This window comes from Rhyacophila brunnea, unplaced genomic scaffold, assembly GCF_057557595.1.
Source record: "Rhyacophila brunnea isolate RB1 unplaced genomic scaffold, BYU_Rbru_1.0 scaffold_18, whole genome shotgun sequence".
Classification (NCBI taxonomy): Eukaryota; Metazoa; Arthropoda; class Insecta; order Trichoptera; family Rhyacophilidae; genus Rhyacophila; species Rhyacophila brunnea.
The window spans coordinates 970,102-988,691 of NW_028232837.1; the positions used below are offsets into that span (position 1 = coordinate 970,102).

General features: G+C 33.2%; 1 protein-coding gene and 1 long non-coding RNA gene across 2 annotated transcripts in view; one reads left to right on the plus strand and one right to left on the minus strand.

Moving 5' to 3' along the window:
* Window positions 1-18,590, plus strand: part of LOC147073085 (uncharacterized) — a 692,917-nt gene that overhangs the window by 166,842 nt on the left and 507,485 nt on the right. The window lies entirely within an intron of this gene.
* The window catches only part of LOC147073088 (progestin and adipoQ receptor family member 4), a 300,264-nt gene that overhangs the window by 132,520 nt on the left and 149,154 nt on the right, over window positions 1-18,590 (minus strand). Inside the window, exon 2 of the mRNA XM_085945223.1 lies at window positions 3,753-3,965. Coding sequence (XP_085801349.1) covers window positions 3,753-3,965 — 213 coding nt within the window. The remainder of the gene's footprint in view (window positions 1-3,752; window positions 3,966-18,590) is intronic.

Consider the following 18,590-nt stretch of genomic DNA (forward strand, 5'->3'; position numbering starts at 1 on the left):
CGAGCCAGAGGAGATTTAAGAACGCTAGGTCTAAGCAACCGTGCAGTGTCGGCGCTAGATCGTCCAGGATGGAGGAAGTTTTTGAAGGAGGTGTAAATGATGACGATGATTGATAAATAAGTATCATATCATGCATAACTTCACAAATAGACCCATAGATGGCGTGGCCCATTGAGAGGACATCGTAAGCACTAGGCAGACGGATTAGGATTTAATTAACTCTATGTTGAATCCGTAATTGATATCTCTCACAGATTTTTCACAGATCTCTCAAAGTTAGTTAGTTTATTCTGATTAGCTCTGACCTTTTTGATCATACAGGTCCTCTATTTAGAGACTAAGCACCTTACACTATCGAGATCCGTTTCTAGTGATAAGTGTGGTATTCAGTTTTCAAATGTGATACCTACCTGAACTAAACTAATCCTTTGGCAAGTTCAACTGGTTATGGGGTCGAGCGAGTCATCTTATCTTGTTAATCTATTTTCGTGTACCGTTTGAAGTATTCTCTGTTATTGTTGATTAATCTCTGGGAACTCAAAATAAATACTAAAACCTGTGTTTGAAGTGCTTCTATTTTATAAATAAAATATACTATAACTGGCTACCAACGTGGGCCCAAAGTGTTTTTAAGTTAAAGATATATAAAACCATCCTATAGTATAAAATAACATTTATTATTGTATTTTTCCATTAATTATAATATTGTTATCGTAATAGATTTTTGGGTGTCCACCATGTGTACTTCTTTCTTCTTTCTTCGACATTTCGGGCTCGTTGCAGATATAATAATCTCTTCTCTTGATAATGGCCTCTCCAACGAGCCCGAAACGTCGAGGAAAGAATGAAGAAGTACACACGGTAGAAACCCAAAAATCTATTACGATAGAAAAAACAACCGTGAAAGCCTCACACTATAAAATATTGTTGTGATTTTATTACTTATAATGTCCCTTGATATAAATATATACATACGAAAGTAATTTAATTATTATATAAGTAGGTACAAAGTAATATAAAATTGATGAGATATCTTTATCACAAGTAAAACAAGGCATCATTTATAACTCAACAGGCCAGTAGTGAGTTATATTTCTAGGAAAATAAATAATTACTGTAGTTGTAATGGAAATAGGAGTAAGTATAAATGGACACAGGGAAAATCATTAAGAGAAGACAAATTGGGCGGAGTCAGTGGAAACGAGAGTGGGAAAATTCTGATCATTAACAACCCCAGAATAGAAAGCCCTGGCAATAGTCATTACGTCCATATGAGAAGGTTTTTTCAACAGTAAGGCTTTCACGTTAGTTGTAATTTGATGGCCTTTTATGGGCGGAAATAACTAACGAGAAGAGATAAGTCACTATTGTTATATTAACTATTCGTTCTACTTATGACTACATCATCATATTTTGCTCCACAACTTAGGGAGGATTCCGGTATCTTCAAGTAGTAATTTCAAGCTTGATAATCGTCTACTACAGTGTTGGCAAACCTATGGCACGCGTGCCACCAGTGGCACGCGAATGTTTTATTTTGTAGAGAAAAAATATACATCGAAATCTTTTCATTCTGACACGTTTATAGCGTCATGGAAGGCGGCCGTGCACAAACCGCGGCTGCATATACATGGCAGCTGGAAATGGGGAAACTCCAATCAGATGGCATTATATAAAAAATAGCAGGCAAATAAATACTCTTCAAGAAAAACCATTACGTTTAATGTAAATATATAATAATTGAATAGGTCGGTCCTTATGCTTTACGCGTCGAATGTAATATTATCACACTAATCTTATTAGGCGGCGGGAGAAGCCGCGACGCGAATCTCAGATTTCGATCGATTTACAATGCTTGAGACCACTGTAGCGAGAGAATGCTTCATATGATCGGAGCAATTATACTGTCAATTTTTGCGTAAAGAACCAAACTAACTAATAGAGTAAAAAAAAACATTTCTACCCAGAAAAATGGCTGTACCGAATAAAAAACAAAGACTTGGTGGATCTTCTAGTGGTAATTCTCACAGACAGTTTCAAAATTGGCGGATCGAAATGTATGGCGTAATTGAAAAAGTGCTGAAGCTATAATACGTGTGCTATGTTATATGATTGATATCTAGAATATCATCATTTTTCATAGAATTCTTAAAAACTATTTTTCATTCTCCATGTAAAACTGTTCGGCACGTCAGACAGTCGAAAAATAATATTTGGGAAATTTTGGCAGGCGTACGTAAAAAGGTTCGCGAACCCTGGTCTACTATTAGGCATGGACGACGCAGAACAACATTATATAGGAGGTCCAAGTAAAGGCGGTTTTTACCCCTCCTAATGCTTACGGTACCTAGACATTTTCACAATTGTCCGACAACAAGAAATCGGCCAGTCATAGCGGCAACGCGTGCTAGAGGCGTATTTAAATATTGTATCGGCTCTCCTTATAGTTGCGACTCATTTTATTCTTCGCAATAAACCAAAAGTTTACTAATAATAATTCTAACAGCACTCCTGGTTGTTTTAGACATATTTTAATTATAAACAGCTTCAAACACCACGGGAGACATCTCATTTGAAAATGGAAGTACAATTAGCTGCACTATAGGGGATTATTAGTTCACAGTTTTAATACGTGGACAAGAAGTTCTTGTTCGGTAATATGTGGATATATTCTCGAGTGTATTTTCTATACTCAGATACTCCGCACTTTGATTCTAACGATAGCCACTTGTCCTACAGTTATCGCTGACAATACTAACGACCTAACAGTCCTAATTAATGAGACCATTGATGTCTGTTTGTATCATCCGCAACGTACTGTTCCGTCTTTTATATTTCTTAGCTTTTAAAAAAATTGCTGCTTCTTATTGTGGACGTGAAGATCTCTTCACATGGTTTTATTTTTGTATTATATTTATTATTAAAAAAAAATTCTTTTATGTTAGTTCTCCGTGTCTATGGCACTTTCTATTAACTTAAATCAACTCAGTAAACTCAGTCAAAGCTTGAGAGCGTGGTGACTTCAGTCTTGGGTATCTGCTCCTGAGACATTGCCAGGCGTAAAAAAATTGCTGATGCTACACATCCAAACGTAGGGCATCGTGATACGCTCAATTAAACCCGAATGTGGAGCGGGCGGGTTGGTTTGGAGGGGTCTTTATTTGTGTTGTTTCGTTTTTTAGATATGCCACATGGTCGATATAAAAAAAGGAAACATTTCTTTTAATGTCAGTGGGGGGGGTCTGAACTGGCAGGTACTCTCTTGTGTGCTCACTTGAAATACTCATTTGAATGACCCTTCGTCAAACATACGCTGTACGTATCCTGTCGTCCAATCAAGAATATGTCGTATGATTAGGTATTATAAAATCTCTATAATTACCCAACTGTATAACATGCCACACTATATCGATCTGTTTAAGTCAATAAATTTATCACACGAAACAAAACTCTCGAAGACAGTCTTAGGCTCTTTTCACATTACAAGGCGACGGTTAAAAACCGAAACGGCGCCGTATAGCACCCATCTATTTTCACTGTATTCACGGCACCCGGACGGTCACTGATGACTCAGTGGTGTACGTGACCTAATGTACGCTTTCACATTAGACGGTTTTAAATCGTTTGTGGCGGAAAAAACCGTGCATAAACCGTATAGTGTGAAAAGAGTGTTACTCGCCTTTGTTACAGTAACAAAGGCTTGCTGTAGTGTTACAAAACAAATGTCGTAGATAGTATAAAAATGAGCTCACCGAAACTTTGGCTGACCCAAATGCCGAGCATGTCAAGCTGGAGAAGACGGTGGTAGGCTGGAGCTCCTCGACTCGTGTTCATGAAGAGGTGGTAGAGGAAACTGCCGCACCAGGGAGCCAAGGCCCCGGCGAGGTGGCACCACGCCAGGAATTGGGTCGCGTCCCATGGCAGAAGCCTTGGGACTACCACGATTATATAGATGATGGGAAGACCTGGAAAACAAAAAAAAGCATTATTATACATGATACTACTATTAATTGGTAATTTGTATGGAACGAGAACATTTACGTACCATTTATTACTTTATGGTTTTCTGTAATTGTTGGTATTGTAATAAAAATTATATAATAAAATAAAAATCTATTTCGGTATTTGATGGCGTGAATGAAACATCTGGGTCCGAAAATATGCAAAATATAATGTATTGCTAAAAAACCTTATGGTTACGCCAGCGAGCGATTATGATAGTTGAGTATACGTTTCATAACTTTGCACTCCTGTGGGTCTATTCTATGCTTATCGACCGCTAAAGTGATAAAGTGAAAAATAGTATCAAACTTAGGGTAGGTTTGTATCAAAATATTAGCACTTATTGTAACAATTACACGAAGCCGGTTTTTATTGTTGCAATAAGTGCGATATTTTAACAGCAGCAAGATAGGTGCTGTTAAAATATAGCACTTATTGCAACAATAAAAACCGGCTTCGTGTAATTGTTACAATAAGTGCTAATATTTTGATACAAACCTACCCTAAGTTTGATACTATTTATCAATTTAGTGTTCGATAAGTATAGAATAGACCCACTGCTCTATGATGAAAATGATATAATATATTCTAAAAATATTTTTTTAACTTACGAGTATCTATTTATTCATTTATTACAACATAATATCGTCTCTGTTCTGGCAGAACATACTAACTGGAGAGTACTAGTTTTGAGTAATTTGACTTTGAAGTTGTTAAAATGTTTGAAATGGTTCTATCATGTGAGTTTATTAAGTAATCATAAAAAAGATGACTTTAAAATAAAGACTGATTATTTATTAAGAAGGTTTCCAGGCGGTAAAGTTTGAAATAAGGAACATTTTGGTATAACTAACTCAATATGTAATTTTTTCGAATTAGTGTCTTCTGCCAGAACAGTGACGATATATTAATACAAGCGAATATAATTTGATCTAATTGTATGCGAGGTAATCAGACAAAGAGGCGTATCAGTATAGTAAAAAGTGCAAAAAAAGTGCATTGTTATAAAACGTACGCTCTACCACTATATTGTGGCTATTGTCCCAACAAGCCACTAGTATTTTAAAATATTATTATGATGCTATTTACCTACCTACGGAAAACCTTTATTATAAAAAAACTGCATCTGGTTATTTTTCCACGTGAAATAACCAACATGTTTAAATTTTGGTGTTTGAAAAATCAAAACTGTCTTTATTAACCGTTTATTTTATTCAACGAATAATTCACAAGATTTGAGAATGGAAGATTCTATATATTGAATATACATAACTTGAAAATACCTCAGATATATACGCACTAAATAAACAACGCTTATAAATAAAAATAACGCAATTTGAAGTATTTCATGTAGTACCTACTATTTAAAAAAAATGTAATTAAGTAGGAGGCCCGTAGCTTAATTGGTTAAAGCGTATTGGCGCGACACACGGGTTCAAATCCCGTCGGGCGTCGTATTTTTTCAAATGTGATTTTTTCTAGTACCTACCAATATATATATCTGAGGTGTTTTCAAATTATGTATGTTCAAAACTGTTTTTATTCAGGCTGATGCATTAAGTTTTCTAAAAACAGTTTATCATATTGCATTATTATAACTATTTGTAACTGTTGGTGAGTCAGCATTCCAATAGATTCGACTGGCTTTAATAATTATAGTATAATACTATAATTTTGATTTCGCGAAAAATGTAAAATACTATAATTTTACGCCAAATATACCAAAATACTATAATTTTAAAGGATGCAAGACGAAAAATGTTCCTGTACTATATATTTTTCAGAAATATTTATATTATAATTTTACGCCTTTGTACTATAATCAGCATAGAAAAATATGGCAACACTGTGCCTAGTAGTCATCCAGTATCAGTGTTGCCAACCGTACTATAATTATAGTATTTGTACTATAATTTTCGTCTGCGTACTATGTACGATATAAAACAGGTATAGTACGCCCAAAATACTATAATTTTGAGAAATCGGAAAAAAAGTTGCCAATAGAAGAAAAACAACGTCAAAATAATCCGTGAGAAGCAAAAAAAATAATCCTCATGTCTAAAAAAAGTTGACGTTAGCCACAGGTTTGCAGTTTGCAAATGCACAATAATTCATAAAACGGCCACTAGTTATAAACTACACAAAAAACAGTCCTATAAAAGGTTTGCAAACCTTTCTGCAAATATGGAGACTAATTTTATAATCCCTCACTTCTATACTATTGTGAAGCGCAATGGCTATCTCGTAAAAAATGAAATAAAAGGGTTAAATTAATCATAATGTTGATTTCAAAGATTTGAAGACAAATTTGTTTAGGAACGATAATTTTGTTGTTAAACTTGTCTATTTGGTTGAAATTAAGTGAATAAATCAATCCAAGGACCACTAATGCATTCACTGATTTAAAACGACAAACTGAAGGCAAATTGGAGCTTAGGAAATCAAAATGACAAAAAAAAAGTTCGCCATGTCTCCACTTTTAAATGATTTCTACGCCAGATATATTGAAGCAAACAAAAATCTATTTACTCAGTTCTTGATTAGTTTGCAAATGCACTTTTCACATTATTTTAATAATAGCAAAAAAAGTCGCCTGTGGCGCTGCTTTACTTCGGAGCTATTAAATATGTGGTTGAAAAATCCTGACCCGAGGGGTCCGCTTCAGGATGTGGGGTCCATGATAGAATCCATTTGTCAATGAACGAAGATGAATTTGGATTGACTACTATTGAAATTGATTGTGCTAATAAACAAGCACATTCGTCAAAAAATAATCTAATACAAGTAGTAAAAACCTTGATTATTTTTTTTCCATTTTTGTATTCGTAAGTAGGTACATTGTTGACTATTTAAAAAGGTGTCTGTATTATTAAACAAAATAAGGGGGGAGGCACCTAGATTAGATTTTTTAAAAGGGAGGCGTAGTAACATAAAGTTTGGAAACCACTGACTTAACATTTGAATTTTGTCTAAAAAAAACAAGACGGTAATTACTCCACGTTTAATTTTTTGAAAATGCAGAAAATTATTGGTCATTCAACGCGTACTATATTTTTTGCCGAAATACTATAATTTTGAAGTCACTGTACTATAATTCCACTTTCAAAATATGGCAACACTGTCCAGTATACAAAACACTCTTCAACCGGACTTCTAACAAGAAACACATATTGTACCCAGTAATATTCAAACCTTATATTAGTATACCAGTAAAAATATGTTATGTGATTTTGTGTTATAAAGTGGAAATAAAGGACAACATTAAATATAATTAATAATATCTTTTAATAATTCCAACCCATAACAGAAGCATAAGCAATAACGAACACTACGTTCGAAATTTACAGTTTCGTGTCGCGGCCTGACCATAGAGAACCTTTGAAAGTTAGTCAAAAGTTCGTGAGTATTCTTAAAAGCGTTATGAAAATTTTATAATTTTAATAGTATGCCGTGACGTGAATAAGGTTGGGAAGCACTGTTTTACGGTATATAGGCCAAACTAAAGAGATTGAATATAAGGCGAAACGTTTTTTTTATTATTATTTCTCCGCGATTGTCGCTATGATCCCGTTAACCAAATGTCAGTATCAAGACATACAAATTGTGAAAGTAAACCAAAGAAAATGGTTTTATATAAAAGAATATTATTTACTTGTAATCAGATGAATATTTTCAATGACAATGCCTTGTTTTTCACAAACGGAAAAACAACATTTTACTGGACGTGCGCATGTTTATCGGAAAAAATCACATAGCAAATGGTAACAACAATGGATCTGTTATTACGGCAATAAAAAAATGAGACAGAAAGCAAAAAAAAGTGACGTCATCGTTGACAACAGTCGGAAAACATCTTCGAGGCCTTGAGAATTATTTGGATTACAACACGTGTCATGATGTCCGATGAGAAATTTTACAAGGCTGGAGTCAGCTCAGATAGTGTTACGTATAAAATTCTTCGTTTATTACTCTGCTTTTAAAACATCTTATAATATAAGCAAAGGATGCGCAAGGGCCTTCTGCGCAGCAATTTCAATGATGAAATACATTATAATTTTATAGTAAAACTAGGTGACGGATTTACAAAGCAAATAAAAACAGTGTAGTCACTACACAATTAATTATACATTAAAAACACACATATTTTAAAAGGTTAAAAAGTTTTATATTAGAATGACAACTTAATTGATGTGTTAAGTAACAAGTTAATTACAGAACTCCTTGGTTAGAAACCGGCTTGAGAGTGGGTCGATTGTTCGGGGCCCGCATCAGTTGAAATACGACCTTATCGTGGAGCGAGTTCAAAATAGATTTTTGAGACTCCAGAGACTATCCGTAGCTTTATCCAACTGGGTTTCTCTTAGGTATGATTACGTACTGTAGCTTAAAAACTAGACGATATTTATATTTGGCCACGTATTTTTTCCGACGTATACGAGGTATAAATGAGAACTCTACGATTCTGGGCAGTGTTGACCTGTGTCCCCCTGATAATTATCTTAGAAGTAGGGAGCATCAGTTGTTTATTCTCCCAAGGTGCAGAACCAACCTGCCACTGGTAATGCCAATTGGGAGGGCGATAACTATGTTCAACCATGTGTGTTGATATATTCTACCTGCATGAGAATGAGTATAGGTGGGCGTTGTTTTATAAATTCTTAAAATATGATCTGCTTATCTCATTTGGTGTACTTCCTTGAATCTAATTTATATTTTTTTGTATTTACACTTTTCCACCTCATTTTACTCAGCATGAGTGGATATACGTTTTTAGAGTTAGGAAGAATAGGTAGGTAAGGAAAATGCCTTTCTTCCATAAACTTATTTCGAGTAGTGGACATGGAAAGCAAAAATCAACCTCATGAAACTCGTATATCGTCAAATCACAATGGAAACAATTTGAGGATAATATACAATAATGATTCCAAGATTTGGAGACTGTTGTTTAGGTTGAGCCAGATTATCTGGCTAAATGCAGATATCAATTACGTATACTATTATTAGTTGAATTCCAGCCACCAGAAGAGAGTTGTTTGAAAATCCCGGAATCTACTCAGGGTTGTAATTCTTCTGACTACGATGATACAATGATAAAATAACGCATTGAATATGTAGGTATTGATATCAAATTAATGAATCCAAAGCTATTTTTCCCGAAACCGAACCCGAATTCCCCACCAAAAATCTCATATTGAACAGGGCTAAGAAAAAAATGCACATTACATATTATGACGGGATACCCACAGTAAAAACAAAAAGGTTAACCTGAGTTTTTGAATAACTAACTCTTTCAATATACTACATACTGAAATGTAACAGAAGTAATATTATGTAACCCTATATTTGAATTATGTGGTAATACAATTGTCTGTACATTTTTTCCGATAAAATTGTGTTTGAATCTATTTATTCTAATATTAAACTAACCCTTTTCCCAATTTATATGTGTAAAACTTATGCGAATCGAAGGTTTCTCTCTGAGAACTCTTGAGAGGAGACACCACCTCAAGCTGATTTATTTCAATGACTTGAGGGCATGGTGATAGTATATTATACCTATAACAAATCTCTTAGAGGATAATTTATACCATTCTAAGAATCCAATAACATATTTTCCAGTTTCTTTTGAAAAAAATATTACCTAAATTATTAGAGGTGTATTTGAATATCTTTAAAGTTTCGTGAATATTTTCATGGCCTCTATCTGGACATGATATTGAAAAACAGTAAAGTAAAAAAATGCCGGATCACAAAGGAAATAAAAATTAAATGAATACAGCAAAAATATTATTATTAACCATTGAAGTTATTTGAATTTGAACATTTTATTTCCGTGATTTTCTTTTATTTAAAATATTTTCCTTCTTTATATAATCATATAATGGCCCCCACAAGGGGGGGTGACAGGGCTCTAGCCTCGGGGCCCTGGCTTAGAGGAAAGCCCGGCGTGGTGGGTCCAACAGTTAAATGAGATAAACACACACCAAAATTTCTATAATATTTTTAAAAATTCGCCTGTGTTGCTATATTACTTTGAATGTTTTAATATGGGGCTGTGCGGTGATATCATGATTGATGCAATTAAATGATAATTCACGTGTGGAATTTTATTTTATAATTATTTTAGTGTGTTTAGGGTCTGGGGTCCTAGCAACTAAATTATTAATATATACGTGCGTTACTATGACATGTCAAAATGACATTTCAGTATTATTTCTGTCATGTACAAATTTTTTTGATCGTTTATGCTAGTCAAGTGAAGGTTATATGATTCAACAGAAAATTTAAAAACGTTGTATATAAAAAGTTCTTTTTATCTTGTAATTATTTAATAATCAAATTCGAACCCAAAAGAATGCAGTATAACATAAGTAAGTCCCAGAACTGCTCCGTTATGTCGGTTTACAAGCTCGATTAATACCATTTTGTGTAAATATTTAGTTTAATCACCAAACGTTTCTTCTTTTAAATAATATCAGCTGGAGTTTTTGATTCTTTTTTTTATTTCTTGACCGACTATCAAAATTGTGAACGATATTTCGACGTGGTGTTTGAAAATGTTTCAGTAAAAATGATCTAATATTTATGACAATATAGATATACATATTTAAAATACATGAACTTTGATAGTAGGTATAACACTGCTTATATTAAAAGATGCACGGACAGCAAGTGCCCATAGACAGAAGCATGCACGATGAAATTGCTCGCAGAACAAAGTTGGGATGGAGTGCTTTCGGACGTCTGAATAGTATCTTCAAGAATGACCTACCATTATGTCTTAAGCGTAGGGTGTTCAACCAATGTGTGCTGCCCGTGCTCACGTATGGCTGCGAGACCAGAGATGCCCAAAGCCTAAGAGTCGCACAGCGAGGCATGGAGAGGTGTATGTTGGGTATCACGCGAAAGGACCGTAAGAGAAACGAATGGGTTAGAAAGCAGACAGGAGTACGTGATGTAATAGACGTTGCCAAACAGCTGAAATGAAGATGGGCGGGGCACATTGCTCGCCGAAAGGACGGCAGCTGGACAAATGCCGTCATCCAATGGTACCCAAGGGGCACGAAACGGCCACAGGGTCGCCCTAAAAGCCGCTGGATTGACGAACTGATAAAGTTTGGCGGAAATACGTGGCAGCGAACGACACAGGACAGAGAGAGTTGGAAGAAGCTTGGGGAGGTCTTCATCCAGCAGTGGATTGACTCCGGCTGATGATGATATTAAAAGATGGAGCAGCTTTACATAGTACAACGATTTCCAAATATATCAAATCAATTATTGGTGTAAAAAAAATAAATAAAATAAACACATTGAATACAGATCACTCATCTATTGTTGGAATTAAATAATAATTTTTTTCTGTCTTGATACAATTATTTTAACATTGCACTAATGTCTGTATAACTATAAATATTAGTGCAGTACCTAGTAATATAAAATGTATTTTTTGTAACAGTCGACAATATTCCTGACGACTAAGTGAATTAACTATTGTATAATATACGTTGTGTTGTTTACGATTATACGTGATAATTAATCTAAATAATAATTATTATTTATATTACCATTTTTTAATAGTACTTACCTATTATTTAGTGAATATATTTTTTGAAAAATAATAGAAACATATTATTATCCAGTATTAATATTAGAAAAAATCGTAAAAAGTGTTAAAAAAATATATTCGCATTACTCACCACCACCATCAATAATCGCGTTAATACGTACATTACATTGATTTAATAATTATGACAAAGCTAGCTGCCTTTGATTATTGTAATTTAAAATATCTCACATAATGTAGTTGTTAGAAGCATGACTTATAAACGGATAGGTAGCTTAAAGAATAAGAATACTCATTCATATAGTGAAAGATGTGAGGATGAGTCTCACTCGATTAAACTTAAAAAACACGTGGGTAGGTTTTTCAAAATTATGTAGTTATTTGAAGTAATAATGGTTGATTAACTTAACGGTGGCCGCGCGGCATAAGCGTCGGACTATCACGCCGTGGGTCCCAGGTTCGAATCCTGGGTCTGGCAAGTACACATATTGTTTTTTCAATTTGTGTGTGAGTCAGGGTATGGACCTAATAGGTTGAGCAAGTGGCTGACATCCATTTCTCGTAAAAAACAAAATCTGTTAATACAAACCTCTACTCTGTGGAGGCCCCATATGATCCTATTAGGATCGGACATGGTCGGAAAAACTTAATTGTATACAATTTTAGTCTTCTAAAGTTAATCTCAATACGGCCATAGAAAATAAAAAATATCAGGCATAAGTGTGAATTTTTCTAAAAATTAATCTAAAACACCCAACGACTTAATACAGTCAATTCGATCATTGGCTTTAGCAACTTTTATCCAAGTAGGTGGGTACTTTGTTTTATATCTTGTTCAAAAGAAATGAAAACATATTTTTTTTTATTTCTTTTAATTTTTTCAGTTTTTATTTCATTTACGAACCTGTGTCTGGGATTCGTGGGATTCGCGCCCACGTGCATTTACCACTATGCTATAGGAATCTTGTATAATTGCGACGAATTTTAACTAATGGTTCTTACAATACTCTCTTAAGCGCTTTCTAAATTGCGTTACTATTGGCAATCGGCTTTTGTATTTTAAATAAAGGTAGTATTAAATTTTTTTAATTAATAACCGACGTCACGGATCTCTCAAAAATTTTCTGTTGAAACTTACTTGAACTTGCTGATAATTTAATTAACTGTTTTTTTATTCAAACGAATAATTCACAAGATTTAATTAAAATGCAAAAGCCGAATTCCAATAGTAACGCAATTTATTATTTATTTTCTTTTATTACTTATATAAAAGCTTAATCTAGATTCTAGAGTAAAGAATCGTTTTCTTTCTGTGGTATTTACTATTATTTAAATGAGTAAAATTACATCTCTCGTATGTTTTTTCATATATTTTTAACATGATGTTCGCGAAGATAATTTAAACTTTAAAAAAATAAATACAGCATGCATTCTTGCTTGTAGATATTATATTAAAAGTGCTAATAGCTTCTTGGTAAGGTGCCAAAACTTTCAAGGTATCTAAACAATAAGAAACGATGATTTACGCTAAAATAAAATCTACTTACTTTACCTGATTTTGAGTCACAACTTAACAAAATATATTTATAATGATTTTCACAAACATCAAGTAATAAAATTAGTTAAAATTAATGTTCCTGAATCGAAGATATGCAAAACGGTGCTAAAAAGTCTTAAAAACAATTAGATTTTTTATTATCGGTGGACTGCATTGTGAATTCTTTGAATGATCAATCGCCGTTATCAAGTTTGAAGAACACGCTGCCGTACTTTGAGTCCAATACTCATTGATGACTGACACTAAAAAACAATGACTGTGGCATGTAATGCTATATTATAAAATATATATTATTTTACATTTGACATATACTTACCAGATGTGTCATTGTACATAAATCTACGTTATGTTCATGGCAAAGACTACCTGTTTGAGACAGGTGAATGAATTATAACTGAAAGGAACAGTATAATATATACTTAGACAGTAATTTTATTTAAATATTATATTATACATATGAAATCGCTGAGAATCACGCATATAATATTTAAATAAATATCATTCATTTGGACATGTCTGATCTTAATAAGTAATAATCATAATAATCAAAATATGGAGCTCCACAGAGTAGAGGTTTGTATTTTAACAGATTTTTTTTACGAAAAATGGATGTTAGCTACTTGCTAAACATATTAGGTCTATACTCTGACTCCAAAAACACAAATTAAAAAACAACATGTGTATTTGCCAGACCTAGGGTTCGAACCCTAGTATCAACGACACTATAAGCCGACGTGGGCGTAAATAAATATATGTGGCACGAATTCAAAATCTAGTCTACTAAAACATACGTGTTCATTTAAAAAATAAGACAGCCACGGGTTTCAATATTAGTCTACTATTCATACACAATTAATATTTTTCAAACATACAGTTTTATTTTTCTGGTATGCTGTAAGCTTTTGTTTATGAAGTCATGGATAATCGAGAGATTTAAATCAATTAGACAAAAGTTATTGTTTAGTAAATATTATTATTTGTTCTATATTATAGTTCTCGCAATTAAATTGTTTTTAACAAAACAAAGGAAACGTTACATTAATAAACAGATTAGCATTCAGTGTTCGCCACTGATGAGTTTGTCATGTGATATATTATACGTTTTTAGGTTAAACTTTACTATGTATCTACGTGAGAAAACGTCATAACGACGTGAGATTTTTCCTCATTTCTGCATGAAAAATAAATGCTTTGTTACTAAGTGACTATTAAAGTTGATAGGGGTTTTTTTTTAAATTACTAGGGAACCTCTTATTTTTACGAGTAACAAAAATTGACAACATTATTACTAATTACTGTGACTTTGTGGAGTAATAATGTCGTAAGTTATACATTCTGTTGTCTTTGGTAAATTACGATAAGAGCAAATTCGGTAAATTTACGCAGTCATTACTTGCGCTTTGCAGACGAGATTATTGGATTTCTAAAACACTTCAAAAGTCTTTCAAGATAGGATGCAGGAGCTTGCAAATGTAACCCGCATAATAAATCTAGAGATAAATGCCTCAGAGATAAAAGCAATGGTACACCTGCTTTGTTGACCCACAAGCAACCCACATCAATGGCATGGAAATCGAGCTATTTTAAACAACGACGAAGGTATGTCTGATGAGATTTCTGGCAGAAATAATGGAATATAAAGCATTTGGGCGCCTGAATAATATATTCAAAAGTTACCGTATACTGTGCATAAAGTGTAAAGTATTTAAGCAATGTGTAGCACTCCATATGGTCCAGTACGTCAGGCACTGGCCTTTCATCCGGGGGCTCTGGGTTCGATCCTCGGTGATAGTATCGGCGGTCATAATATATTGTCTGGGTGTTTGTGATTGTTTCACTTCTATTACTAACTTGCAGTGTTAAACATATTATATAAATATCATCATCATCCGGGATTGATCCACTACTGAATGAAGGCATCCCCTAGTTTCCTCCCTTATCTCAGCCCCAAGTTCTTTGCTGTAATGTTCGTCCACAGAAATTTATGAATTTAGCGGGTTTTAAGGCATCCATATGAATTGTTTAGTGCCTCTTGGGTGCCACTGTATGAGCGCATTTATCCAGCGGTTCTCCACCCGCTGAACGACATGTTCAGTTATTGCCATTTCATCTGCTTAGCGACTTATATTACATTACTCCTATATGCTTCCTAATATCGTACATTGATTTTTTTGTGATATTTCCGCGTTATGCTCAATATGCACCTTTCCCTGCAACGTTGCGTAACTCGTATTTTTTAGATTTCTCTTATATTCATGTAGGCACATGTTTGATAACGAGGCAGCCGATGACACCAAGTCTATGAAACAGCTATGGGGTGAATTTACCATAAAGTGATACTTAAGGGGCACTAAACAACCACAGGAAGGTGTTAAAACCCGCTGCATCAGGCAGCGAAGAATTACAGTTCTAAAATAGTGGAAGTAGCTAAAAGAGGCAGTCATCCATAGTAGATTGACCCCGGCTGATTATGATGTTGATGATGTTTATAACGATTGCAGAATTTGTGTATTTTTGAAGTAATTCAGTCAGAATTTTACTCATTCGCATTTATTTTGAAGCTTCGATATACGGACGTCAGTTTTAATATGGAGGATAAAAAATAATGTCTGAGCAAGTAATAATACTCGTATAAAAAAATCGGTTGTAAAACAAAATAATCATTACTTAAATTACGTGTGACAGCAGATAAAACATAATAATATACTCATTATTATTATGATAGTTTGACAAGTAAACAACCTTAGGACGCAAAGCAATTTAGGGTTACCATCTCGCACGTAAAGGATATTAGTCTATGCTCGCATACCAAATTCATGAAAATTCGGTACAAATAACTATACATATGATGTATTTAATGTGTTTAGTAAATACTTTCTAATATATTATTTGAATACTTTTCAATGACCATTTTAATTTGCTGTTGGTATTAAAATTATTCCCAACGTTTAATGATATAATTTTATTAAGATACTTCCTGTTTTTGCATATTTATACTTACCGAATAATTAGAAGCCAAATTCTTATTTTCGTGCTTTTACGTGACAGCCTTACTAATATTAGGTTAGTAAAAAAATGCTTTTATTTCGTTGAAGAAAATGTATGAGAATGTGTCGTATTTTAATAGTTATGTCGTTTTTGTTGCAATTTGAAATAAAAATGCTAATCCAAATAGCCGACCATGGGCGAGAAGAAAGCAATTAGCAATGTAAAAAAAATGTGAGAACATTTTCAACATTTTTCATTCGGCTATCGGGCGATATTCGTTTGACATTGAAAAAAGCTCGGACGTAAAGCTTCGCGCTAATTTGAAATTCAAATATAGGCAATTGTGGCGGAATATCGCCATTTTTTCGCATTACCAGCGTTTTGTTATAACAGTTTACGTTTACCTGAAAAACAGGTAAATTCAATTAATTTGGCAGCGAGATGCCTGCCTACCTTTCATGTCGATTTAAAACAAATATAAAAATTCAGTATTCGTTTCAAATTGATTAATATTTTACAAAGTTGCTGATTATAATTTTTAACGAATGTTTTATATTATTAATCCTCCCTTTACGATGCTAATAAAGTCTATTTCAGTGATAATATCACCTTGGGTTATCGTACGAGATTGATAATATTACAGTAAGTAAAAGGGAAGTGCCTATCTTTACATCATACTTCTAATAAGGTTACGTCATGATCATTATATTTTGGTATTTGTTATAAATGTTGTATCTATAAAATTACCAAAAAGGCGTTTGTACTTAATTATAATCATACGAGTAAATCTATACATTATTACAACATTTAAGTCAGATATATACAAATATGCAAACGGCACAATATAAATTTAATACATAATACTGTAAATAATTTAATGTTTGTTTTATCAGTGGTAAACTGAATTAATTAATGCAATACGGATTCAGTTAACCTAGTAAGTTGAATCCGTATATTTTATTTATGGCAATACAATTATTAATGTAGAGTTTTAAAATGGTTCAGTTATTTATGTTTTAGATTCAAAGTGAAAATAATATTATAATAAGACGAAATTAATGCTGTATATATGCGAATACGAATCGATACACAATATTGTTATTTTTTGTTGTTTTAAAGAAGTAAATGATATTCGAATCTATTTAATTTTTCGTTCTAAAATTATAGACGTCATATGACAATGACAGCTTTTTGGATGGGTGTAAACGTAACCTAGTCTAATGCGCAAATGTTTTGTTACTATTCGTTAAATAGCTAATAACGATTCGTTATTTTCCATGCATCGGGCTCTTAACACTCCCGTTACCGTAATGTCAGCTTAGATTAGTCAGTTAATTAGATCAGTTAATATGCACTTCATCATCTTAATTTGTCAACTATTCCTAGAATCATCAATTATAATTTTCAAAATCGATAACACTATCCAGTAAATGTAATAATTGATAGATATCTATCAGATTGCATTTACCTGTCATATTATAAATGCCCATTACGAACAGAGCATCGCATTGCATTACGAATAAAAGAGATAGATCTATATCTGTTCTGTGCGTGGAATACTGACATTTAAAAAAAGTTTATACGTTTGTTATTGTAGGTACATTTTTTGCAAGTTTTAGTGCTATATTAAAATGGGAAAATATTAAATTATGTTGCATATTAATGATTTAAGAGCGTACATAAGTGTAATGGCAAATAATTTTCAACACTATGTGGAACGAAATTTTGCGGCGCGTTGCCATTCGGAGAAGTATAGTCGACCTGTACGCATGTCAATTTCTTTTGTGATGGAGTGTGATGGAAAATATTCTTAAATCGTGTAAAGATGACTAAAAAAGGTTCAGCATGTTCTTGGAAAAGAAAACATGTCAATGAATATACTATTATTATTACGAATATAGTAATAAACATAACATAAAAAGGACGCATGTTAAACTTTTATGACAAATTATATTTCGTTCGGCTTGCGTCATTTGCACCCGCGACCCGCAATCAGCGCATCGCCTAGTCACGATCTTTTTAGACCATGCCTCGGCTGAGGTATAGCTTTAACAATTGATTATTGGTGTATATGTTAAAGAAAACCTTATTCTATAAAAATGACAAAAAGGACCTCTAATTTTCATACAAACTCCTAACATGATCCAGAATTCTGTTTTGTTGCATACAGAAGTGGCATTTACATAAAACGGAAGTTGCCTTCAGCATTTTTATAGAAAAATCACAGAAATCTTTGAAAGACGATTCAAAATCTTTTGTTAGTAGACATTTTTCTACCTTAAAAGTCAGCGGATGAGAAAAGTATAGGGCAAATAAGAATATAATTAAGTAGGGTCTCTTAGTAATAATAATTTCAACGAATATAATATTCCAGTTTTCAAAACAAGATGGCATCATAAAAAAGGAAGAAAAAAGTATTTTGACATTTACAGAATTTTGAAAGCCCACCATGATGAATAAGTTCAAATAAATGTATAA